This window comes from Netta rufina (assembly GCF_964035555.1).
Source record: "Netta rufina genome assembly, chromosome: 14".
Lineage (NCBI taxonomy): Eukaryota > Metazoa > Chordata > Aves > Anseriformes > Anatidae > Netta > Netta rufina.
This window is the reverse complement of record NC_140137.1, coordinates 15,297,066-15,324,005: the sequence shown is the minus strand read 5'-3', so window position 1 is coordinate 15,324,005 and position 26,940 is coordinate 15,297,066. Positions and strand designations below refer to the sequence as shown.

Below are 26,940 nucleotides of genomic sequence, written 5' to 3'. Positions count from 1 at the left end.
CTCATTCTCTAATTTCTGTGTACTTTTCTAACAGCCAGCCAGTGCTGAAATAAATCCCCACCTCCACACCCTCATGGGTTTCTATGTGAGAAAGCTTCTGCGTCTTCCAAGTCTGCAGAGAATACTACAGGGTTTGTTTCGATGCACACCGCTGCCGTGCTGCTTTTAAATCCATGACTCACCCTTTTCCCTGAAATGATATCAGAACAGCCATGATACATTTAGGATTTTTTAACAACTGCCAGCTCCTGAATGTGCTTTGCTGAAGGCAGGAGCTGTTCTGCCCGCAGGAGGACAGCAAAGGACCATGAGGAGGGGACACCCCCGGGGCCGTTTTCATCGCTCTGCTTCCTCAAACCAGCAGAGAGCTGGTGGACCCCAGGCCCTTGCTTACATCTTCTTTGTTCACACATTGCTTTAAAAAAGGCTCTTTGATTTCTGAAATATCAATAAACATCATTTCCTTTCATTCTCTCATCATTTAAATGGCAGTGGCAGCAAGATCCACGCCCTGTAGGTAAACCTGGAGGGAAGGCTCTGCCTCAGGCCTAACCCTGGAGGAAAGGCTCTGCTGTTCCCTCGGCCTGAGCCTGGATGGACAGAAATGTTCGGTGCCAACACAAAGTCACCCTTGTGACATTGGCCAACCCGTTCAGGGACATCTCAGGCCTAGGCTGGGAGCCCCCGGGGGCACTCACTGCCAGAAAACACAGACAGACCATAAGGTGAGACCCTCTGAGGTCTCCACCGCACACAAATCCACTTTGCTCCTTCCAGCTGTCAGCAGGCAGGGACCATCTCCAGATGCAGCAGCTTATCCTTTCCTAGGAGACTAATATCACACACAAAAGCAGCAGCGAATCCTATAAAGCCTTCACTCCTGGCTGCTTTGCTCCCGGCAACCCAGGCTGGAAACCCTCTCATTGCTTCTGCCCTAAGGAAAGGCACCGGGGCACAGCACTCGCTGTGTCGGGGACGTGTTGCATCCTTGGAGGCAGAACTGGACCCTTGGGAACACAGGGGCTGTTATTCTCCATCCTTTTTTTTTTTTTTTTTTTTTCTGGCAAAGAATGGAGCCTTTTGGGGCCGAAACCACGGGGAATTTGAGTGATGCTCTGCAGGGAGGTGACGCCAGGGAGGTGCGAGGCTGAGCCCCTAGCGCTCGCCCTGCCGAAATGCCGGTCTCGAAGGGAAGGGGATGGGCGAGGTGGATGCATTTTTGCCACCAGAAGGCACTGGGGAGCTGCAAATGCTTGCACGGAGCCTTAACGCCGTGCCTGGTGCTGCCTTTCGCCTTCAGCCCCTCTGCGGCCCTAAAGGAAAGCACAGGGGACTGCAGCTCACCAAGAGAGCCGTGTTATCATTTTCCTTGGAAAAATATGTGAATCAGCTTTTTTTTTTTTTTTTTTTTTTTTTTTTTTTTTTTTTTTTTCTGAGTAACAGCGATACAAGGCAGGGAAATAACACCACCAGACTGGGAGGCTGGGATCATCTCCAGGCTCTGAGCTGCACCAGGAGCCACGGGGCACGACAGCGGTGGTGCGGTTTTTGGGGTGCTGCCCTACCTGCAATGGGAACCCTGCCTGGGCAAACATGAGCGGGGTTCTGCCTGCTCCTTGGGGCTGAAAGGGAACACCCTGACAGAGGAACACGGTGCCAGAACCGCTGATGGCTCAGGGAGCTGGGATGAGCCCTGCAAAGGCACCAGGGTCAAGCAGCACTGGCTGGGCCGTGGAAGGTGCAGGGACCAGAGCTGATGGGGACTCCAGCTTCTGGCGATTTTGTGAGGTTAGTGAGCAGCTGGCGGCAGGAAATGGCTCTTAAGAAGCTTCCATGTGTAAGAAAATATTTCCACCTGGTTACCAGCCAATTTAAGTTCTGACAGAGAAATGGATGTAAATCCTCAGCACGCACAGACGTAGCTGGCACCTTCCTGGGGTGAGCACATGCATGGACCCCCCCCCCAAGCCACGATTCTCCACCACCATTGTTATTTTTGGAAGGTGCAAAGTCACTCTGCCTTGCAGCTCGGTGACACATGGCCGAGCGGCTCTCAGGGTAAAAACGCTTCATGCAGTAAGTGCGTGAGGTCCTCGCTGGCTGCTTGCAGCTGCCGTGGCCGCAGTGCAGCTGGGCTGTCACCGTCCCTACGGGCACGTGCTTGTCCTCACATCTCTGGGGGACGAGCTGCTCATAGGAAGACTTCACCCTGCAAGGGCTGATTCTCAGAAGCAAGTTCCTTCTGCACATTGCAGGTTTGTGTAGCTTTCGATGGTGATTTAAGGGGTTGCCAAGCTCACCTGTCCACCCGGGCCATGCACCAGAAGGTGTTGCTCCATAGCAAGTGCAGCTGCATCCATCCCACCTCAGCCGTTCTGATTCATAGTGAAGCACTTCAGCACACACCTACACCTTCATCAGCAATTAAACTGGCTGTTAGAGATTCAGTTTCACAAGCTGTTCAGGTGTACCTCCATCCGCGTGCTCATATAAAGGACAACCTGCTAATGCTGCTGAAATCAAACCTCACGTTTTTTTGTGTTTTGTTTTCTGCTGGGGCAGGTGCCCAGCTCCAACCACGGAGCAGCCATGTGAGCACGGAGGAGGAAGTGACACAGAGGGTGACATGTGGGTAACACAAAGAGAAACGGGCTTAGTATGAAACCACATGCGAGATTTAAGTGAAAACAGTGAGGAAGTCAAGCATAGAAAAATAAGGGTCAGAAGCCAGCGAACAGAATAGGAGCCACACCTCGGTTTGTCTTCCCTAAATGGACGGTCAGGTTTTTTGGTCAGACTGGGACAAAAACCCCCAAAATGACTGAAATATCTGCCTCTTGCCATCCGGCTCCTTCGGCTCCAGGAGCCAGTCGTTGCAAGCGGGAGAGTGGCAGCTCCGCAGAGGTCACTGAGTTACGTGCTGCTAATTCTCTGTTTATTGACCTCAGCGAGGCAGGATTAGCGCAGGCCAGCAGCGCGAGGTGCTGTTTGCAGGCACGCCAGGAATGTGGCTGCTCTAGCGTCATTTCTGCTGGGTTTTGAAGAGGATGAGGAAGGGAAGGCAGGGAGCTGCCGAGGGGCAGCAGACATTGGCCGCAGGGAATGTATGGAGCTGCCGAGCAGCTCTGGGAGAGCGGCTTTTGGCACCCACAGTCAGTCCTGGCTGCTTTGGAAAGTGTGAGCTAAAGCAGAAGGACTGTATCACCGTGGCGTTGTCTTGTGGCCTTGTTCCTAACAGGGACAGCCCCAGTGCCTCCCTGCGCCTGGTTCCCAGGGAGCTGCGTGCAGGGATCGTTGTGGCCTCTGTGAAAAGCTCTGGGCATTGCTGATGCACCCAGGGCCCTGAGGTGGCAGCCTGCTGGTACCACTGCAATGTTTGCACCCGAAAGGCAGGCAGAGCTTCCCTAGAGAGGGAATAACAGCACAACCCCAAGTGCACCAGAAGACGCCTGAAGTCCAGCTCCTGCTGCCTGTGTCACAGGAATGCTCAGAGAAAACTGCCTCAAGTGTGAGACCCTCAGGGAGAGCACAGACCTGAGGACATTTGAGGCTACTCTCAAGCAAATCTTTATCTGTTCTCTGAAAGATCTGGCAGAAAATGGCCTAGCCAGGATCAAACTGTGACCAGCAAGCTGGTGCAATGCCTACAGGAGCTACCAAGCCTCTATACAACCCAAGAAAACCATCAGGATTTCATTATCTATGTTCAGACCAAACTTGCACCTATTGCTTTGTCTTGCATAATTCTGAGCTTCTGGGTCCCAGAAGTTTTCTGTAAAGTTTTTGTGCCCAAGGGCACTTCCTAGCTCCTTCGCTTACTCTACCAGATGGATAGTTTATCATCTTCCACTTGATTACTGTGCCTCCCTGTCTCCTGCCATCTATCTCCTCATGCTCTGGTTCTGGTTCTCCAGTGCTTCTTCCTTTTGCTGTTTATCCTCCTTCCCTTGTTACTATTAATTCATGACATTTCTTACACTCACATTTATTACCTTTGAAAGTGGCAGGACTTTATTTATTTATTTATTTATTTTCCTGTAGACACTTGGGCCGCTTTGTTTTGCTAATATCAGTGTATCTTTCCTGGTCTCCTGCTCAGGAGTGGTCTCCAGAGACATCACTGTAAAGAAATGTTTTCCATGAAAAGTGTAACAGAGCACATGGACATTGCCCCGTACTGAGATGTGAGCTTGTCTTCCCTCCCACAGTTCAAAGTTTGAAAGAGCAAAAGTCAGTGTTCTCCCGCTGGTCATCTGCCTTTACTGCCTGCTATCTGCCAGCATAGTGTCACTGATGTCCTGCAGCCCTGACCTGCCTGATTTTCCACTCACTTCTTGCCAGTTTTCCAGAGGAGAATGAGATCTGAAAAGATCTCCAGCTAATGCTTGAAATGCAAGGAGAGTGCTAGCGATGTGGCAATGCCTTGGAGGGATTAAGGAAGCAGGAATTCTTCGGAGATTGAGGTTAGAGGGAATTAAGAATAGAAAGTACCAGCTGAAAGTGCATCAGGTTTCTCTGTCTGGTAACAGTCAGGAAAAGAAACATTCCCCAAAATACAATTATTCAAAGCCATGGTTTGCTCATGAACCGAAGATTCCTGTCACCTCTGAGTTCTTCCTATTCTGGATTGAGAACTTCAGGCTTTTCCAGCCTTGCCACACTGCCCTTTTTCTGCCTTTCAGAATTTCCTTCTAAACTCAGAGAGCAGCACAGCATGCTCCCCAAGCGTGTATTAGTGGCAACTGGTAAATCTGTGGCAAAGCCTGAACAAACCTAAATGGTTTTCCTTGACAATGTCCTGTTTGTGGTGCAGTGTCTGCCATCCCCCTTTCTTTTATCGCCCCTGCCCTGGCGCTCCATAGTCTGGTCTAAAAATACCACCTGCTCGGCTGCCAAAGCACTTAAATCTCTGTGCATGGTTCTTCTGTTCCTTTCATCTCTTTATTTCCCCCCCCCCCCTTGATTATTTATCTGTCTTGCATTGATTTTGTATTCCTTTCATATATAAGTTCAAACATCTTGAAAATCACACTGCAGGGTACACTTTCAGCCGCTTGTTTCTTTTCTTTTTACTCTTCTTTTTCTTTTCTTTTTAAATTTAGGACTGTTCTTTTCCCCTGAATGACAAAGCAGCACAGGCAGGAATGGGTTTCACGGCTGCCTGCCTGTGCCATGATTCAGCAGGTTGTAAAAGGAAGGAATGTCTTCTTTTTTTGGGAGAGGGTGGGGGAGAATGAAAAAGCTTGTGTGACAGGCGTGTGTGCGACTGAATTTGACTTCCTGGTGCTTGTGTGTTCGGAGCGTTGCATTTTGCTATCCTGCGAGTTACCCAGAAGTTAATAACCTGTTTCAAAAGAGGGACTTGAAAGATGCTTGGTGCAAAACTGGACTTTACCTAGACTGAGGAGGAAGCCTGCTGAATTATATTTCATTATTACTCTTTAGAGTATTCCTCTGTGGTGTTTTTAGTTTCTTATTTAAGCCACTTGGTATCTCACATGCTGCCTGTTGTTTGTGGCCATTTCCCTGCCTGTCTCGCTGTATCTTGTGTTTGGTCTCTGAGTGTAGCTCAGTCAACACAGAGGTTTAGGAGCCAGCTTGGTGGCTTTCTGGAAAAAATGTGAGCACTGGATTCCAAACTTCAGTGTAAACAGGGCTTTGCTGATTTCATTTATGCTGAGCCTTATTTCTGAGCGCTGGGCCCCTGCTTGCATTGTCCTAACGCGGTGGAATTTTCTCTGTGGGGAGACTTATATTGCTGACTCACTGCATCAACTCAAAACAGATTTTTGTTTACAAAGAAAACCCCTCTTCTTCCCGCCCCTCCTAGCAGCACTGAACGTGGCGTTGCTGTAGAAGACCTCGTACCTGCTGGAGCAGGCTGCAGCCCACAGACCACACAGGGGCTCGCTTTAAGCTAGGTAGAGCAGATACAGCCTCCAACATTACTTTTATCACCTGAAGCAGGTCAGGTGGAACTTAAAAGCGGAATTACTGAGAGGGCGGCAGGAGCCTGCACTCATCATAGGGCCTTATTCTTTGCCATCCCACACTGCCCTAAGGGAGCAGGTTGCTGCTCAGGTTCAGCCCCTCTGGCGATCCTTTTTGTGGTCCTGCAGCCACCTCCTCCCGCCTTCCCTCCTGTCACCGCAGCAGGGACCGTTACTTCTGCATTCCCCACGCTTCCGTCCTTGTTAGGCCCTATAAAAGTGGAATATTTACAGAACTTCACCCCGTCAGAAACACGTTTATTTTGGAAGCGTGGCATTGCCTAAAGCTCCTGGCGCTACACAACGCCTCCCAGCCCCAGGCTGGGTGGCACCCCCCAAATGCCTGAGTATGGGCTGCATCTCGTGATGTTCATAAATCCTGGTTTTGTCATGTTCCTGATTCCTAGTTTTGTGATGTTCCTGTTTTTGTGCTGTTCCTGATTTTGTGGTGTTCCCAGCTCCTCATTTGGTGACATTCCTAATTTTGTGACGTTCCTAACTCCTAGTTCTGTGGTGATGTTCACTGCAACCCCACAAGAGGTGCTGGATGTACATAACCTCCTAAACGTGTGGAAACCCTTGAAATCCCCTTAAAACGGGCTAAATAAACGTGAAGGACACGGGAAAGGCACTTGTGCTGCTTCACACCACGGGGCCCGGGCCCGGGCCTGGGCCTGTACTGGACGAGAACCCCGGGGCCCGGCCCCCCTAAGCCCCCTCAGCTGAGGACCCCTCCCACACCCCAACGGCCTCCCCTCCCTCAGCCAACCGCCGCGCACTTCCTGCAACGCGCCGACCAATAGGCGCGCTCCACGAAGGGCAGCGCCGGAGGGGCAGGCTCCGAGGCGGGGCGAGAGGGTGAGCGGCGGCAGGTTCAACCAATCAAAACGCCGGCTCGGCGGCGGGGCGGGAGGGCGGGCGCTGCGCCCACCAATGGGAGAAGAGGCGAGAGGTGGGGCGGGGGGCGGTGCGGGCTGGGCGGCAGATAGGCGGGCGGGCGGCGGCGGCGCTGGGCGCGGGGGGCCACGTGACGGAGGTGAGGGCCGGGGCGGCGTTGGCGGCGCTCGGTGAGTGCCCCCCCTCGTGTAACCGGGCGGCTCCGTGACTGGAAATCGGGGGCTGAGGGGGCTGGGACCCGGCTGGGCGCTGAGCCTTGGGCGTGGTGAGCGGCGGGGGTAGGCCCTGCCTCGCGGCTGGTGCCCCCCCCCCCCCCCAGCCGTGATCACCGGGGAGGGGGCAATGAGGGGAGCGGGGGGGGGCCGGCGGCTGCCTGGGGACACCCCCGGGGTGCTGCGGGAGGGAGGCCGGGCCCCGAGGCCTGTGGCGGTGGGGGCGGCTGGGCCCTGACGGGGGTGCGGGGATGGGGGGGGGTGGGGAACGGGCGGAGCGGGGCCGGGCTCGGTGGGGGGGGGGGGAGGGGAGCGGAAGGCTCTGGAAGGGGGGAGCGAGGCCCGGGGGGGATGGGGCGGCCGAGAACCGGGGAGGGTTGCGAGATGCGGGGCCCGCTGCGGCCTCCCGAGCCCTGGGAGCCTTCCCGAGCCTTGGGAGCGCGGTGGGGCCGGGGGCTGAGCTCGGGACGCGTCTCATAAGGTGAAAAAAAGCCCCCGAGGCCCAGCCCCGCTGCTCCCCTGTCAGAGCCCGTCGCAAAGAGCAAAGTTTCACGGGCGGTCTCGCGGCCGGGAACTTTCTAGGCTGCAGGAGGAGGAGGAGGAGAAGGGCTGCGGGTGGGCCCGGCCTGAAGGGAAGCGGCCCCGCGTCAGGGTGCTGTGGTAGTGGTAAAGCTCCCGGCTTTCGTGGTGTTGGTGTCATAGGGTGTTAAGCTGTTAATGTAATTAACGCTGCAGCGTTTCTGCAGAGCGTAGTGGAAAGCTCCTTCCTAAATTTGTTTGGGATGCGTTCGGTGTTGCTGAACATCGTCGGGTAAGCATAGTTAACGTACAGGTTTTATGGGGCATCTCGTCCCCTGCGGTTTGGGGTGTTACTAAAATATTACAAGGAGATAACAGGACTGTAATGATGTATGGGTTAACGTAGTTACAAGTACTGGTTAACAGACAGATTATGCTGAAGTTATTTCAAGTGAATCAGAGTGACCGGAATATTTACACTAAAAAAAAAATACTATGGAAGGAATACTTCTACAATCCCTGAACCACCTCCCAAGCTGAGTGTAAGATGTTAACTGCTTCCTGGTATCAGCTGCTCTCCTAGGATGGGAAGCCTAATTCTAAGCAGTAAGAAAGCTTTCGGCCTCTGCTAGGTTACCCTTTCATTTGGTGTCACAGCACTTCCTCCTAAGTCAATGAATAAATCTTTTACTGAGAGTACCCTGTAACTTGTACTTAGCCCTTCCTTTTATTTCCTTTTCTGGCCTTTCATTTTTCTGCCTCTAGCAGTGATCGAAATGGCAGCCTGTTCTTGCAGGAGTCAATTCTGTAGCAAGGCGAACTTGAATTGATTCCTAGGATCTGAAGGATCTTGGGGCACCTCCAGATTTCTCCCCACCTACCATAATTTCCCTTGCAGTCCATCTGCTTTATGGCCAGAAAGCCTTGCAGTTCTCTTTGTCCTCCAAGGACTCCCAGTTCTGCGGGAATCTCTGCTGACAAACGGTACATGGTGTTTCCTCCCTTGCTGTTTGTGCACCGTTGTGCATTATTTTTAGAAACTGGCATATTCGAAATGCTTATTAAAAGCAAGCTTTGCCGTCGCCTTTCACACCTAATCTCTTGCTTGGGTTGTGCTCAGTGCAACCCAAACAGAGGGCTCCTTTTTCTGTGGGACCTTGGGGCTCCATGGGCTTGGCCAGTCCTTTCTAGAAGACTTCCCTCAAGCCTTAAGGAGCAGTGTGTCCTCACCACCCCCTACTTAAAAAAAAAAAAAAAAATCAGCAAAAAAAACACCCACCCACGCATGTAACTCTGGCCTGTTGTAAGCAAGGCGATGCTGGAAGTTGTCTAATAGCAGAACCGAGCACTTAAGGGAGAAAATAGTGCCTGCACCGTATGAGCTGCTGCATATATACGAGCGTAATTTCATTATATCCCTCTCAGAGCAGCAGTGAGGTAATTTGCTGGCTGCTGAAATTATGGTGCTTGGCCGCGAAGTTGGTGGTTCAGCTTTGCCCCCGAGTGTGGGTTTCCTAAGTCTGCCCAAAGACAGGTCTGTCTGTGGCAGAAACGCACGTGATGCCATGGCGTGGAGCTGACGCCGTGCCTTGCAGCTTCATTTCCTTTATCCTGGGCTGCTTGCTCATTTTGTTTCATGGTGCTTTCACTTGTCCTACAACACCTTCTGCCCTTACGTGCTGGACTGGGGAATTGATGAAGAGTTAAAGCAGCACAGCAGGAGGATTTCCAGCCCTCTTAAACCAGCGGCTGGTTCACCGTTGGGCTGTGTGAACGCCTCCCGTGGCACAGCAGAGGAGCCAGGACGTGAAGCTGGAGGCATCTTGAGATGGCAAAGAGGAACCTCTTGTTCAGTGCTTCTAACTTTAGGAAACGGGTGTGCTGCTAAGCAAGGAGCCAAGTCTTTGCTCAGAAATGAAAAAAATGTAGTTTGAGGAGGGGAAAAACATGCATCTGCCTCTCTGCCTTCCTCTTCTGGTCTCTTTGCATTTTTTTTGTGTGCTGAGATGAATTTCTTCTGCCTCTAAACTCTTGTCATGATTCTTGTCTTGCATGAGGATGTGTTGTGCTTATTTTTACAGCTGTGCTTCCACTGCAAATACCACATGGAAATCCAGTTTTCGGAACAGGGGGCTTTGCTAGTAACCTTTGCTGCTTGTACATGCTTACGCCAGTTTCAGCTGTCAGTTCAGACTGATGAAACAAAAAGCAAGGATGCTCTCCCAGTTAAACTGCTGAGGTGTAGCTGATGACAACTTGCAGGATGCAGGCGGTTTTCCCCCTTCAGTTCTGCAGCAAGTGCCTTGTTTTTGCGAGACGTGTTTAATCTGACTGTTAATTACTTTTAAAAAAAGGAGAAAGCCACTTCAGTCAGCTGTGTATCTGGTAGCAATCGCGATGTGGTTCTGTGTTCTGAAATATGCGGCGCTAAGAGCTGGCTTGATGAACCACTCAAATAGACGTGTAACCAAGGAGATGATTAAACTGGTTTTGCAGGCTCTGCTTAACCTGTCAGGGAAGAAACTTCCTAAATAGTATGTTCTGGAAGTATGATAGCAAGGCACTTGGATATCCTTTGTGGGGCCCTTCCAGCTGCCTCTCCTTCCCCCTGCGTGTTTGTGGGGATAATCATCTATTGTATGGGTCAAGCATTCCCAGTGTCATGCCAATAATCACAAAACTTCAGGTTTTATGCTGCAAAAAAGGGGTTCCAAGTAGGAATAAATCTCTGAAGCTGCAAGTCCTGAAAGCATTGGAACCTGAAGGTGACAATCGCTCAGTCCTGCACTGGAAGTGCTGCTTCTATGGCAAGAAGCTGATCCTGCCTCTTTGTGTCCAGTTGGTTTAGTTCCTACCACTGTAAATATCAAGCTCTGCAGTGCAGCTGTTCCAATGTTCTGGTGTCTGCCCCGTAAATTCCAGGGGAAAATGCTTCATTCAGCCTTCTGACAGTCAGGAGTTGGTGAATGGTGCTTAAATGTCCCTTATCCCTTCCCTGGCGTAGAAGCTGGCTGTGGGTAGGCACGCAGACAGAAGTGATTTGTTAGCTCTGACACTCTTGAACACTCTCCCAAGTCAGTGCTTTGCGATATTATGTTGGCACACTGCATTGATGGGAAAACTGCTGCAATGTCTAGAAGACCTCATTTATATATAAAAAAAAAAAAAAAAGTAGATGAAGTTCTAATCGTATTTGACTTGGGACAGTGGCACGATGAAGGTGAGTTGCACTGCAGTGGAACGGAGACTTCAGAAGCCCGCCTATTCTGAGGCTGGGGGCAGTTGCATGGTGAGAAATGCGCTAACCTTCAGCGATATTACGCAGTGAAACCTACAGAGAGGAAGTTCAGGCAGAGATTCAGAAATAGCTGCTGGTAATCGCCTGGAAACTGGACACTTCTTCAAAGGAGGAATCTGGCCATGATGGTGGCTGTGCTGCTGGAGGTTAGTGTGTTAGGTGGCTGAGCACCTGTACTTCCTAGCAACCCAAAGCTCCACCTAAAACCACTAAAGAATTGTTTTAAGCCTGAGTTTTTATAAAAACTAAGTCTTTTTTCTCTCCCTTTCTATTGTCCCATGTTTATGAGTAACCCAATTTACTAGGGTCTGATTGCTTGTTGTGTCCCCAGGGATTATGTGTGGCTGAAACCTTCTCATGTAGCAATATGTATGTTACAGACAGATGTAGCTCTTTAAACATCCCAAATGTGTGTTTTGCTTAAATCGCTCTTCTGAGAACATGCTGTCTTTTATTTCTTACACTTTAGTTTGCGTATTGTTAGGGATTAATAGAATAAGGAGCTTGCCTTGACAACTGGCAGTTGCTGAAGGTGCTACCAGTCCGTACTGGGGTGTATGAATGAGAGCTTATGTACAATTTGGGAATGATTTAATACGTAGGAGGTGTTCTAAACAGCTTTCTATAGGAATACAAACTTGTGAAAACTGCTTGCCAATGATTATAAAGGAGCAAGGGTACGAAACTGGATTAGCTCCTCTTGGTGCTTGTAGCTTTTGTGAAACAGAAAAGCTTCGTGTGCAATACCAGGCCGTGTGGTTTGCCACTTGCTAAGCAAGAAGTGCTGGTGTTTGCCAAAGGTCACTGCCACTGCCAGAAGCTTCCAGGGTTGTGGTTGGGGTGGGATTGCCCAGGAGGGGTGAATTCGGTGTGGAGGTTGGGGGTGGGTGATTGGTGTCGTTCACCAAAACGTCGTTGCCCTCGGTGAGGTGACCAGAGAGATGACTTGCATGCTAAATCGCTCATGTCCTTCGCACAGGCTTGGGAGGCGGTATGGAAAAACTGCGTCCCCTTAGAAAGAGGAAGGCATTGGCTTACCTTTAACTTTGCTGTGCTTTTAAGGTGACTTTGCTCGTATCACCCGTAGGAGCAGAGCAGTGATCACTATCCGCATAATGTAACGTGAAAGTGGTTACAGGACTTGGGTAAAATCTTCCTGGATTTAGCTCTGTAAAGAATGAATTTGCTGAGGCTCTGTTAGCAAGGTGAGACAAAATCCAACCCTTCCCTTGGAAAGGTGTCCTTGTGCCACCTCGTCTGTAGTCGCTTCGGTCTCAGCACACATCTGGGCTCCAGAGCTTGCTTTTTCAAATGAGGTTTCAGGCTCTTTCTGTTTTTTGCTGTTGGCTGTGGATTTATGCAGAGAGCGTACTGTCTGTGCAGGAGGAATGTGAACTTCCAGTGGCACTGATGTTTGCTGGACAGTTTTTGTTCTTGGTTTTGTGTTGTGGTTCCCAAATTTGTAATATCTATGAGCAGCAATGTGGTCTGCAACTGTTTTCAATTCTGCCTGTACGCTGCCTTAAAGTTAACAACAAACAAAAACACAAGTAGCAGGCTTTGCTTATATGTAGGAACACTTAGTTTTTGTCAGCTGCTCATGCTGTGAGCTGTGTCCTTTGGCCCAGGGCTGTTCTGCTGCAGTTGCGGGGGCTGTGAGCATGTACTGAGCCCGTGGTCCTCAGGGCATCGCTGCTCGGAAACTGGCTGCAGTTGAACGTTGCTGTAGTGGCAAAGTGGACGTAACCTCGACAGGTCCTAAAGTACAGTTTTGTTGTAATTAAAAAACATCCCCTGTCATTAGAAGCAAGTTAAAGAGTAATCTAAGAATGGTAGATTTGGTATGCAGTGGTGTTTTGGTGTACTGGGTAGTGCTGATAAGCTTTTAAGACTAAATGCTTTCAGTTGCCTAAACATGCTTTGGAAAGTTTAAAAAAAAAAAGTTTTCTAGCATGAACTTCTGCCCCTACAGGCCTTAGTAACTCCATTTGAGTTATGTTTGTAAATCTGTGGGGCTATAGCCTGCGGCAGGAATGTAGGAGAAGGAGAGGATGTTTAGTTTTATAATGACTTTCAAAAAAAAAAAAAAAAGAATTAGGCTTAGCTAAAACCTTGACTTTGGAAGTAAAATCTGGAATGTAATTCAGGGAGCAGACTGCTTTCCTGGTTGCTGTGTGGGTAAAACTACAAGCAGTATGGAAGGAGTGTTGCTTTCTGTATCAGCATAAAGGTGCAGTGATCAAGTAATATTTTTAGCAGGAAAGTCAAACTGAAATTCATTTTACTTAAACTTTTTGAGCTACAGATTGTTGAGGTCCACTGTGTTTTTGGTAGCGTAATATGCTGGGCACATAATTTATTAATTGGTGTGATAGTTTAATTCTGTGAAGTCTCTGTATTAGATTTCTTTTGGTTGTTCTGTTAAGTTAGAGATCAAATTAACTGTCCATTGAACAGCAACAATTTTTCTGCTGGGTCTGCCTCAGTGTCCAGCTGCTTACAGACATCTGCCGGTAATATCAATGGCTGCTGGCAGGAATTCCAGGATAAAGCATGGGGAAGGCGACCGATGAATGAAAGTGCCAGTGTTCTGCATGTGAAAGGAAGAAAAATATTGAACAGGAGATAGAAGATTGATTGTTCCAGGGATGCTTGAAAGAGGTAGCTAATTGTACTTCAACTCATGAACTCGATGGAAATGCCCATTTCAGCACGATGCACGTAGAGCTCTTCACAAGCAGAAACAAGCTTTCTGTTCAGGTTTTTGTAGGGGTGCGAGTTGGGGTGTTGTGGACTTGGTTATGTGCAGTTCTGCTCATGGGCTGGCAGTGGAGGAGCAGCACTGACACTTCTGCACCGGGATATGCAGAACTTGTCCATGGGCTCCTCCGGTCTGTTAGCATCTGCTTTGTAGTGAATACTTCATCATTACCTTGTATTCCTCTTCTTGAGCTGTCTTAACTAGCCAGCCAGGATAAATAGCAAAGCTGAGAAGGTAAGTTTGTACCTGTCCTTCAGTGGTGTGGCAAGACACTTCACCTGTTGTCCTCGAAGCTTTGTTTTGAACTGCGAGTTGGTGCCTTGCTCCATGTGCAGTGCTGGCCTGACTTCTTCCCTTCTCTTATTCAGATCATGGAGCTGAAATGGTTACTGTACGTGGCCCTGCTAGCCCTCGGGACTCTTGCCGTCCAGGCGCATGATATGGATGATGACAATGACGGTGATGACGTAGTTGACATTGAGGATGATTTGGATGATGGCATTGAGGAGGTAGAAGAGTCAAAGCCTGGAACTAGCAGTCCTCCTCCAGCTCCAAAGGTTTGGCATGGAACTTCTTTAAAATTCAATTCCTGCTTGTGCTGTAGCTACTGTGAATCTGATCCGAGTTCTCTTTGCTTTGCTAATGCTTAATGTGTTGTGATGTTTTTCAAGGTGTTAGCTGGGAGTAAGGTTTGGAATTAAGCTTAGCTATTCCCTTTCTTTCTCATCTGACCCTGTCTTCCTTGAAGACTTATATCAGTATTTCAAATCTGAAGTGTAAGTACCAGGCATTAATGCTTCCAGCTAAATATATACTTCAGTTTTAGCTGCAGAGAAGAGCACAATGGCTTGGCAGAAGCAGCAGTATTTACATAACTTCTGTACTTCTGCTGCCAGAGTGTTCCAGGTAATGTGCTGAAGTGTAGACTGGGAACGCGAGCTGTATGTACCTGTTCTTCTTTAAGGTAGAGAATGTGCCTTGAAAGGTGTGTAAATCCCCTTTTCTCTCCCGTAGGTTACCTACAGGGCTCCAGTCCCAACTGGCGAGGTGTATTTTGTGGAGTCCTTTGATAAAGGAACTCTGGATGGGTAAGTATGATCTGAGGGATGATTGAACATAATAAATCAAAATTTTCTGTGAAAGGGAACAAAACTTTCTAGATTCTGTTACTCAATCACATTATCAGGCAGTGGTTAGGGAGGGTTACGGCAGTGACTATATGATGCTGGTTTTTAGTACTGAAGCAAACTAATATATTCTTAGGTACTAATAATGGGGGGAGATGAGCCATATATTGTGGAATCTTTTAATGCTTTTCATCTGACTTTCTGTAGCTCAGGTAATGTGAGGATAGTGAGGTTCTACAGCTTTTCATAGTAAGAATTTATGAAGAACATGATGCTGAGGCAGTGATCCTACTTCACAGTGGGGTGGGAAATAGAAAATGCAGAAAATTTTGGAGGCTTGGGGATAGAATTCATGAGGGGATCAAGACACTGGGATGCTTTAAGAGCAGGCATTTTAGTGTGTGGTGAAAAAGGATGGGTTTCTGACCATTGGATGTTTGTCTTCTAGATGGATCCTTTCCAAAGCCAAGAAAGATGATACAGATGATGAAATTTCCAAATATGATGGTGAGTCCTACCCAGTTTTTTTGACTGCTAGATGTTTCTGATGTCCTTTGTCATATGTAAAGAAGAGGTGCAAGTCTGTTTCCTGATTGCTTGCTGAAATTATATTCACTGAAGAAAATGGGGGAGTATTTGTGTACGTGGTTAACAACATGAAGTGTGGTTCTGCTGCAGATGAAAGATTCAAACAAAAGCTGCTTTGAGGTTTTAAAGTTTTTAGTGAAGATGTTAAACTAATAACCTGAGGAGGCGAAGTGCTGATTTTCTTGCTTGGAATTGGGCTAAGTGAAGATTGTATCAAATGAGTTTTGATAATGTTTGGATAATTTCCCTCCAGGTAAATGGGAAGTCCAAGACATGAAGGACACCAAGCTTCCAGGAGACAAAGGGCTTGTACTGGTAACCCGAGCCAAACATCATGCAATTTCATCCAAACTTTCAAAGCCTTTTGTATTTGATACCAAGCCCCTTATTATACAGTAAGTAAAAGATAACTCGGTGTTCTGTTATTTCAAGGGTGATGTGATAGCAGGCTGAGGTTTATTTTGTAACAGAGCTCTTGTTGACTGGGAGTCTAAATGACACAAGATATAATAACCTATTATACTACTTGTGTAAGAGTGTAAAACAGTAATTTAGATTCCTAAAGTGTAGAAATTATGAACCGATGGCTCCCTCTGAAGCCTGTGAAGGAAGGTAGTCTCTGACAACTACACTTGGTAACCAGTCTGTCGACTTCATTTAATTCATTGTGTTAACAAGGACATAAACAGATTTTTCTACTGTTAATCGTAGAAGTCCATGTCTTTTTTGGACAAGACCTCATCTATATGCAAGTCAATGTGCTTATTCAGTAAACTCTCATTTCAAAGGTGGGCAGTGTAGTAGAGGTGCACTTGTTGCCTCCTTCCTTTGTTTTAGTTCATCGGTCGTGGAGGATGAATAGCTTGTTCAGCCCTATTGGGCCATGAGTGATGTAGAAGAATCTACTTGCTGCATATGTGTTAGACTAGCAAGCAGGGGAAAAAAAACTTCCAGTGGCAACAGTTGAGTTGTGGGTATTACTTTATCAGTTGTAAACTGAGTAAGCCAATTCGTATTTGTACAAGGTAATGAGTTGGTCACTTTGCTTTGCATTACTGCTTAGTTTTTGGCTCAAAATACAAGGCTAAAAATAAAATAAAGTGGTCACCCACTCCAGCTGCTGGCATTGAGAGAGGATCAAGCATACTTAGCCTATTCCTGACAGACATGTTTTGCCTTTTTCAGACTCCTTGGCATCTCTAAATATACCGTTGTATGCTTATAACCCTAAAGGGCATCTTCCTAGGACCCAACTGTTCTCCCTTTGGTCATCTTGCAAATTGAGTTGTCTGCTGTAGCAGTTGTGGGGAAAAGTGGGGGCTTTAATCTCTGTTGCAGTCTCTTACATACTGAAAAGCCTTTTCTCTCTACTTCTAGATCATAATCTTTTAGACCAGCACTCAATTTCTTTAATCCTTTGTTAGGTTAAACCTTCTAAATCTTTGATTCTTCTCGTTTTGCAGGCCCTTATGAATATCTGCTTAGTCCTTAGAGCAGAGCTTGTGTTTTTAATGTTCACTTGACTCTTGATTTAAAACAAACAACAGAAGTCTTACTCTGAATTTGTACTTGAAAGTTGCAATTATGTATTGTGGAAGTAAGTTTTCCTTGTGTATAACATGCTCTCAACTTCTTTGTCCAAAATTAAAATTAGGTATGAAGTAAACTTCCAAAATGGAATAGAGTGCGGTGGGGCCTACGTGAAGTTGCTTTCAAAGACCCCTGAGCTTAACCTGGTGAGTGATGCTGATACTCTGAGCATTAGCCATGAAATAACACTTGCTTTATTTTGCTGTTTCCTAGAGAAACCTTTTCAGTAAATTTAGTGGGGCATAGTTTGGGCTTGATCTCCAGAGTACTTTGTACTCAGTTTCCCACTATTTTCAGTTGGAGATGAGGCCAGAATATTTCAGTATTTCTCTTCAGTAACAACTCCAGAGTTTTCCCATAGCTGAGCAGTTCTACTACTTGGAAGTCTACAGTACTTCAGATTTCCCTAGGTTCTAGAACTGAAGAGGTCCCTTACCAGAGTAGCCAGTGTAGAGACCTTCTTGGAAGCCACTGTCCAGAAGGAAGATTGTTTTATCTTCTAAAACACTCATGCAAGTAAAAACATACCTGGCATTTATTGCTGTGCCTTTGAACACTCTTGTCAGTTACTGGATATACTTTATATATATATATCTACACATATATATATATATATGTGTGTGTGTGTGTGTAGATATATATATATCTGAGGTTGGACTAGGTACAGGCTTGTATATTCAGAAGCACACAGTAGTTGTATAGAAGAATTTGCTTCGTTTGCTTCATAAAAGGCCCTTGAATGCATTCTATTAAAAGTGCCCTCAATAGAAGAGACAATGCTGCATCCTTTAAAAATTAAGAGTCACTTCCTCTCCTCCCAGTAATATAGTTGCTTTGAGCGTTTTAGCCTGTTCAGACAAAGCTTTGCTGCTGGGTCAGCGTGTATATATAGGCTTGTATAAACTATGGATTTTTCCTAGACTTCATGGGAAGTACCTTTTAAGTCTTATCACCCATCCTTTCCCTTTGTTTTGCATTCTCATTAGAGTTTTATTAGTAATACAGATTCCAAACTTAAAGCTGTCTAGCCAGTTTCATATGTGCATTGAGTCTCAAGATAACATTATCCAAAACAAATAGACTTGCAGTGTGCAAAGGTGAGATTATTATATTCAGTTAAGTCTTAAATTGAAACAATATACAAGCTTAGAAGTATATAAGCTAAATACAACTTGGCCTCACTTCTGTTGTTGCTTATCCCTTTGTATGGAAGAAACTCAGTGCACTAACTATTAATTCATTATTGACAGTACCTGATATGTGTATGTTAATAACTTTAAAAAACAATTTTTGGAGCGTAGAGATGTTTAAAAATACATACATATATATGGTTGTCACAACTTAATGAATTACTTATCTTGTTGATAACACTTGAATAGCTATTGTTTTCCCTCTGAAGTAGAGGGAAGGTGCAAAATGAAGAAGTTAGGCTAATTCTGGTCTTCTCTCTAGAAAATTCTGGTCTTCTCTCTAGCAGCTTGTAGTTGTGATGCAAGTTTTAGTCTAGCTACTATCACTGTCTTGATATCCAAGCTGCAGATCACTGTCTAATGATTCAGGAGGTATTATGGTGGGCAGTGGTTGAAGTTGTATCTCAAAATAATATCACTGTTCTTGCATTTCTTCTAAAGGATCAGTTCCATGACAAAACTCCATATACAATCATGTTTGGCCCTGACAAATGTGGAGAGGACTATAAATTGCACTTCATCTTCCGACACAAAAACCCGAAGACTGGCAAATATGAGGAGAAGCATGCGAAGCGTCCAGATGCAGACTTAAAGACCTACTTCACCGATAAGAAGACGCACCTTTATACTCTGGGTATGGTGTCTGTTAACTATGCATGTTAATAACTACTACTGTGTTTTCTGAATCAAAAACTCAAAGTAAACCAGATGAACAAACAAATCTTTGTATCAGCATACAGCTTGAAAGCTCTGAATGCTAAAACTAGTCTTACTGTATAAAGGCTTGCTTCTTCCTTGCAAGAAGTTCTGATTCATGTAGTAAGTCATGAGACCTTGAACTTAATAGTTAAAGAAGAACTGGATTTCAGAACGGTTATGAGTAATGTGATATGCCAAGTGTATCCAAAATTATTAGCAACATCTATATAATGTTTGAATGCTGCCCTCTAGTAATTTGGGATATTAATAAACTTTAGATGTAGAGGAGAGATTAAATTACTGCCACTTCCAACAGACTTGCATTCTTTGGGAACAGTGGCTTTAGTACCTAACTTTTAAAGTCAGTTTTCTGTAGCATTTAATTTTAGTTGATTAGTTCTGTACTTAGATTTGGACAGCACAGTTCCAGGTGCAGAGGGAGGGGGCAAGGATATGGTGGTGTTCTTCCCACTTCTTTCACAGTACCAGACAAAATCAGTGGTTCCTGAAGTACAGTGTTTGGCATTAGCTATGCCTAAAAGTATGTAATAGGAGTACTCGAGCATCTCAGTGTGTTCCATTACAAAGGTAGCAACGAATAAAGAAATTCAAACCCTGTGAGTCAGCAGTGGGATTATGAATGGGGGTCTTACTCTTGAGTAGGATGTGAATAAATACTATTCCTATTGCTAAAGCACTATTCAATAAATCTTAGTTTAACAAGGTGAGATGTTACATCAGCACTAAGTACGCTTAGACTTCATGGGAAAGGTTTTTATCGAGTCTTAAAAACAATTGTTAGGTAGATGGTAGCTTGGATTGCTCAAGTTTGAATTGTGCAGGTTACAGTGGGGATGAGTGATACAATACAAAACATGCTTCACAAAGTATGTGCAGTGGCTGCATTCACTTTTTTTTCCTTCCAGTCTTGAATCCTGATAATAGTTTTGAAATACTGGTTGATCAAACGGTTGTCAACAGTGGGAACTTGCTAAATGATATGTCTCCTCCTGTGAATCCACCCCGAGAGATTGAGGACCCGAATGACCAGAAGCCTGAGGACTGGGATGAGAGGCCCAAAATCCCCGATCCAGATGCTGTTAAACCAGATGACTGGTAAGATGTTAGAGGGGTACTTGAACCTGTGTTCTGTGAACCATAGACTTGACTTTGAGCTTGTATGCATGTTTGCAGTGGCTGCTAGGGCAAGGGATTTACTGCAATTTGCCCTTTCTAGATTGGCTTTAAAAATGAGTATGATCTTAGGTGAAGTTAGGACTGTGCTGTGAGGCACTGTATATAGGTAACAGGCTGCAAGGCAACTTTATTCTTAAAACGTGATGTTGCTGGCTGGTAATCTAGATCAGTGGGCATGTTCAGACTCTGTAGAATCATGTCTTGGGGTTGAGAACTTGTTGCATATTGTGTGTTAATATACTGACTGACTTTACCAAGGGATGAGGATGCTCCTGCAAAAATACCTGATGAAAATGCTGTGAAACCAGAGGGCTGGCTGGATGATGAGCCAGAATATGTAGCAGACCCTGATGCTGAGAAGCCTGAAGATTGGTAAGTTTACTGCCTGTTGCAAATGACATCAATAATTTCATGGCTTTGGCACTGGTTTTAGCAAGCATAAGAATAGCTAGTTCATTGTTGCTCACTATCAAAGTTGCTGTCAATTCAAGCGATCTTGCTTCAAAAGCAGAAGGCAGAGCTGGTCTTAGTAGGTATCTTGTTCTTGTGTTCATCTGTGTACTTGTCAACTGTTCTTTCCTATGACTGTAAGCTGAATAGGTCAGGGATGTTCATCTTGTAGTTGTGTACTGCAGTGGGAGGGGGTTGTGCTCAGGGGCTGGCTTTTCGTGAGCTGCTGTGCTTTCAAGCTGCTTCCTGAATTACCTCTCCCTTCTGCAGTGTCTTTTTCAGACCTATGCTATCATGAGTTTCAGTATTTACATCTTATAGTAGGAATCTTAATATTCCTGGGAATCAGACATGCTATAAGCTTGTAAAAACAAGGGGCAGACTTCAAAACTGAGTTGCTGTTACAGGGATGAGGATATGGATGGTGAATGGGAGGCACCTCAGATTGCAAATCCTAAGTGTGAGTCAGCTCCTGGCTGTGGTACCTGGCAGCGACCAATGATTGACAATCCAAACTACAAAGGCAAATGGAAGCCTCCTATGATTGATAACGTGAACTATCAGGTTGGTTTCTTCATTTTTGTAAACTTCTGGCCAGTGCAGGATTTCCCTTCCAAAAATCAGAATGATCTACATTTAGCAGGTGTAATTAAGAATAAAAATACTGTCATGGTCTTACTGTGTTTCAAGTGGACAGTTTCAAAGTGTTTTGTTTAACCTGGCTTCACTCTTTTGTAGAACAAATAAAAATTGGTTCCCAGAACCTGAAGAGCCACATATATAAACACTGTAATTGAGTGCAATTACCTTAAAGGAGGTTGTAGTGAGGTAGAGACTGTATTCTTCTGCCAAGCACTAAGTGATAAAATGAGGGGAAATGGCCTCAGTTTGTACTGGGGAAGTTTAAGTTGGCTATTGGGAGAGATTACTGAAAGGGTTGTGCAGCACTGGCATAGGCTGCCCAGAGAAGTGGTTGAGTCACCATCCCTGGAGGTCTTCAAGAAAAGTTTAGATGTAGAACTTAGTAGCATGGTTTTGTGGTGGACTTCTCAGTACCAGGTTAAAGGTTGGACTAGATTATCTTAGTTGTTTTTTTTTTTTTTTTTTTCCTCAACATGAATGATTCTGAGATTCTTTGCATTGGTCTTTTTGGCTGAAATGGGCTGAAAAATAAAATTCAACCTCTGTGCTAGTAGGTAAGGCTTGAATGTGTTGTCTTTCCTAGGGCATTTGGAAACCCAGGAAGATCCCAAACCCAGATTTCTTTGAAGACCTGGAGCCTTTCAAGATGACTCCCTTCAGTGCTGTGGGACTTGAGCTATGGTCAATGACTTCTGACATCTTTTTTGACAACTTTATCATCTGTACTGAAAGAGCTGTGGCTGATGATTGGGCTAATGATGGATGGGGACTGAAAAAGGCAGCTGATGGTGCTGCAGAGGTGAGAAACAAAGGCTTAATTGTGTGCTTCCTACTGGAACGGTAGGAGCACTGCTGCTATTCTCGTCCAGTCTTTATCAATATATACTTACGTGTACCGAGGCTGTGGATTGATAATCCTTGTTAGAATCTCAAAACCTTAATTTGTAATTACAGCATGTAATAGTTGCTATAAATGGCAGTAAGTATTTACTGCTCTTCTGAGGTTCTTGCTCTGACAGCTGTGCTGTTAATTGTAGACTAGTTCTTAATTTGTAAACCATGGAAGAAGTACTGGCGCAGGCTAGCTTTAGTTCTTTTAGGTATTAAATATGTTCAATGTTGCAGAAAGTCTTTGAAAATTCTGTAGTTCAAATTTAACTGTTGTAATTTGAGTTTTAATGGTTCACTTTATCTTCTAGCCTGGTGTTGTGGGCCAGATGATGGCAGCAGCTGAGGAGCGTCCCTGGCTTTGGGTAGTGTACATCCTCACTGTGGCTTTGCCAGTGTTCCTTGTTGTCCTTTTCTGCTGTTCTGGGAAGGTATGCATTTCCTCTGATAAATACACTGAATCTTTTTAAAAATTCTACTTAATGTGCCTTAGCTTCACAAATAACTGGTTGGTTCTGGCAATTTTTTTTAGAAGCAGCCAAGTGCTGCAGAATACAAAAAGACTGATGCTCCCCAGCCTGATGTGATGAGCGAGGAGAAAGAAGAAGAAAAGGACAAAGGAGACAAAGAAGAGGAGGAGGAGGAGGAAACAAATGAGGAGAAGCTAGGTAGGCAAACTTAGATAATCTTGACATGTGAAATTCTATCTGAAAGAATAAAAAGATTGGCAGACCTTGTATCAAGTCATTGGTGAATTGAAGGTGGCAAAGTCTTAATGACAAGAGAATGAATGAGTTTTTTTTTTAATTTCTCTTAGAAGAGAAGCAAAAAAGTGATGCTGATATAGGAAGTGCTAGTCAAGAGGAAGAGGAGGAAGAAGATGAGGAAGAGGACAGGAAACCTGCATCAGAGGTATGAGAGCACTTAATTTTTGAGGGAAGCATTGTGGATTTTTTGTTGGTATAGAACAAGCCTTACTAATGTGTTAACATCTAAACTTTTCCACTGTTAGAGCTCTAGAGAACTTAATTGCTGTGCAGAATAGGAATTGTTGTGGCCAACCTCAGCAAAGCAGGAAACCTTGCTAAAGGCACTTGCTGTAGACCCTGCATTGTGAGAGGAGTAAGACTGTGTGGAATGCATCTTGTTGAAGCAAAAGGCTTATTCAGCTTTGTGTGCAGTCAGGATGTGACCTTTTAAGTGCTCCACATTGACATAATGGCTAACTTAAAAAATAAAATGGGTGGAGTGTTGCTTGAAGTTAAATAGATGCTCACAGCAGCAGAATCTGTTAAATATTCTCAGCAAATATTTATATGTGCACCATGAAAATAAGAATTTGTCTACCATGTATGTAAAGGAAGGGGTAGTAACTGCAGTTGGTCCTTCCGAAAATGAAACTGCAACGTAGAGCTGAAAGTTTTTTAGTAGGCTTGCTCAAAAAGGCTTTCAGGAGTAAATTTAGATTAGATTTCCTTGATGTTTCTACGACTTTCTTACAGGAGGAAGAAACTGTGAATAGATCACCCAGAAACAGAAAGCCAAGGAAAGATTGAAAAAAAAATCATAAAAACTTGATCTGTGATTTTTTTTTTTTCAAAACATGGTTCTGGGAGAGGACCTTGGACACCTTACATTGAAACTTGGACAAACCTCAAGATTTCACCATCCACAGGTTCCAGTCACACTATCCAATGTAACGGAGTGTCTAGCAGTAAAATATTTGCAATCATCTGTTTTAAAGAACATCATTCCTGTAGAAAGAATGCAGTTAATATAATGGGCTGTGGATTTTGGAATGTAACATAACTAACCTTTTTGTTTTTGGTTTTAAATATTCTTTTCTGTTTTTAAGTAGATTGGTAGAACTTTACCAGTCTCAAACCTTGGTTTAATTTAATATATTAATTAGTGAGGAATAACAATGAATCTTGAAAGTGCTAGATGATAAAAATGCAGTTTTATAACTAGTTTTTTTTACAAACATGTAAATTCCTAAATGCACCAATGTCTTTATATATATATATATCCCTTAAAATTTAATAATTGTTTAAAGAAAAGCTATCAACATATTTGACAATACCTCTTCCCACAAAGGAAAAAAAAAAACGGGAAGGGGGTTGTGTGGGGAAACCAGTAACTAAACTCTCCAATCAGCTCTGTTCTTCTGGGGGTCATGGTGGGGTGGGGGAAGAGGAATGAGTGGAAGGAAGGAATTAGTTGGTCTCTGGAATATGCACTCTGTGCATGGCTAAAGCCCGGTTAAGTGTTGATAAATGATCTAGGATTCGGAGTGGATTGTCCTAATGTGGCATTTAATCCTGCAGACCTTGCAGATAATAGTTCTTGCTAGTTCTTGAACTCTTTTCGTAAAGCTAATGTGTCGTTGGGGTGGGCTGGGGTTAGACTACTTTCCCCTTTCCCCTCTGTTCACCCACTGATGCTTTCCTTTCTCTCTGACTGTACAGCTTTTTTCCTGAGTGCAGCTTTGCCTCAATTGCTGGAAGTGCTTCATGTTCAGCTCATTGTCAAAACTCTTTATTTTTATAGCTAGGCCTACTCCAGGGTCCAAACACTGGATAGGACAGTGTCCCATATCCTCTCACTGTTATCACCATATGTCTATTCCTGTAGGAATGGGGGAGGTGGTCAGGTAGACAAGATGAACCGAATATTTCGTAAGGAAAAACAAAACAAATAAAAAAAAAAAAAAAAAAACACAAAATAACCAACATGTCAGTATTTGTAGGTGGGGAAGGAGCATGTGGAATATCTTAAGTGGTATGTGAAACTGTTTAAGTCTTTTATCTGCTCTTCATGTAACAAATGCATCCTAAATTATATTGTGAATGTTAGGGAGTTCCAATTCCAGCTGAATAAATTTTTTTAAAGTGTTGAGTCTACCATATTATACTGTTTCAAACACTTGTGGAATGCCGGTGATCACTACAAGAGCATACCTCTGAGGGTGAAATCTATGTAACTTCATTACACTGTACCAAATATGTTGGAGTTCGGATGTCTATATAGATAAGCTTTTCTTTTTGTTTAGAGTGAAATTAAATGTCCTGAAATTACTCTTCTTGCACTGAATTTAAACACTCCAGTGTTGTTTGGTCATAGGTATAGTACGGGGAGTAATTCCCAGGGGCTGGGGAGGGATGGGTGTTCCAATTACCTTGCAAACAATCTAACCAATTACTAAAAGCCTCAGTTTTATTTTTTTTTATTTTTTTTGGAGAAACATCTTTTGCTGCCTGTCCTTATGTTGTATCCCTTGGTTGTTGTGTTTGAAATAGTAGTGACCACAAATGCATAGCAGGATTTCTTGATCTTTCTGCAGCGTGCAAATAAACTATTGTAAGCAAGATATTGGAAGTAATTTCAGACTTCTGTTGGGAGCTATTGCATGTTTAGAATGCCTTTGCCTGTTGAACACCTGGTAACTGCTGCTCCTTCCTGCCAAAATAGCTTATACTCTGACATGGAAGATGTCATAGCTTAAGCATTGCTATTAGCTTGTTCTCAGGACTGTATTTTTATCAAGGAGCAGCTGCTATTTATGACTCAGTCCTTTGAGATGAAGTATATGTAAATGGTTTCAATTCAGCTAACATCTTGGGCACAATGTAAATCTATTAATCCAATGTTTTTTATCTTAATATGCAAATTGCCTTAAATTCCTGAACACTTCATGTGCATACATGTTCTTTCCAAGCATCAAAAAGGAACTTAAGATCAGCTATCAGCTTCTAACTAGCACTATATTAAGGTGAAATGTAAATCTACATTTGCTTCTGCTAAATCTCCTTAAGAGGTCTCCTGTCTGCATGTTATGGCTTTTTTTTTTTGATACCATAGTGTATGCTTAAATAATCACTACAATAAATTATGACTTTCCAAAACGGATAGACAACTCAAAAGTTACTTCTTATCTTGCCTTCTCACTTGGGTGGCTCAGTTTAACTTCAGAATTGCTTTTAAAGCCTTGAAGGAAAAAAAAAAAAAAAATTGCTGTCTGTTTATCCTGACTTAAAAAAATGCAAGTACAGCTGTGTTCTCCTAGTAGTGTAGCTCTGCCTGGTGGTGAAATGTCAACTAGGATTGAAATTGGTTCAAGTACGTGAAAGTACACCTGGGTTGGGTGTCTGTGAGCAGCCTCAGTGAGAGATGCCAATTTAAGGGGGGGTGAAGGAGGGTGATGTGAGGTGCTTCAGCTAAATGGGGGGGCTGGAAGAGTAGAAAAGGCTGAAGTTTGTTCCTCTTTTCTCCTAGCAGTTGATCAGGCTGCAGGTAACCTGCTGTAGAAGTGTTATTACGTGGGAACTGTAACTCATAATTAATTCACAATAATTCATCAGGGATTACTAAAAGGTACTGAGGTTATCTGATATAGGGCTGGTTCCTGGTACCAGGCAGGGTTAGAGGGAAGTGCTGAGGGCTGCCAGAGCTGCTCCTCGGCCTGTCCCTATAAGAGCGGGGCTGGGACTCTCCCTGTGCCTCCTGTCAGAGCTGCGCCTTTCCTGGGCTTATTTATTTGTGGCCGCACTGCGCCTTTCCACCTACTTGCGGCTGCACTGTGCACTTACACACGAAGAGCATGTTTAAAAATATATATATAATAAAAAATTAACCCGATTTTGCCTTCCGTTGTCTAATTAATGCCCTCTGGGGGCGGGTAGCTCGCCCCGAGCCCTCACCTCAGGGGCCCCTCAGGAGCCGCCCCGCGGGGCGGGCAGCCCGGAGCCCCGCCCACCTGCCAATCACTCCACAAACCCCGCCTCCTTTCCCCGGCTCCTCCCCTCTCCCTGCCTTTTAAACCCCCGGCCGGCCGCTCTCTCCCCACCCCTTCCCTCCCCTCTCCCTATTGGCCGCCAGCCCCGTCCATCACT

At 45.0% G+C, this 26,940-nt stretch overlaps 1 protein-coding gene across 2 annotated transcripts; it reads left to right on the top strand.

Moving 5' to 3' along the window:
* The first annotated feature begins 6,959 nt into the window (after positions 1 to 6,959).
* Positions 6,960 to 25,418, top strand: CANX (calnexin). 2 transcript variants are annotated; one of them, XM_084295366.1, is made up of 15 exons: positions 6,960 to 7,057; positions 14,046 to 14,234; positions 14,692 to 14,765; positions 15,253 to 15,311; positions 15,646 to 15,787; positions 17,047 to 17,128; positions 18,614 to 18,806; positions 19,798 to 19,987; positions 20,327 to 20,440; positions 20,926 to 21,082; positions 21,744 to 21,959; positions 22,360 to 22,479; positions 22,581 to 22,716; positions 22,866 to 22,960; positions 23,551 to 25,418. In XM_084295366.1, the coding sequence occupies exons 2-15, from the start codon at positions 14,049 to 14,051 to the stop codon at positions 23,602 to 23,604; spliced, it is 1,818 nt and encodes a 605-aa protein (XP_084151492.1). In that variant the 5' UTR covers positions 6,960 to 7,057; positions 14,046 to 14,048; the 3' UTR covers positions 23,605 to 25,418. The 2 variants fall into 2 exon arrangements, with proteins under 2 accessions (XP_084151492.1, XP_084151493.1); XM_084295367.1 differs by having other exon boundaries at positions 6,975 to 7,026.
* Positions 25,419 to 26,940: the final 1,522 nt, after the last annotated feature.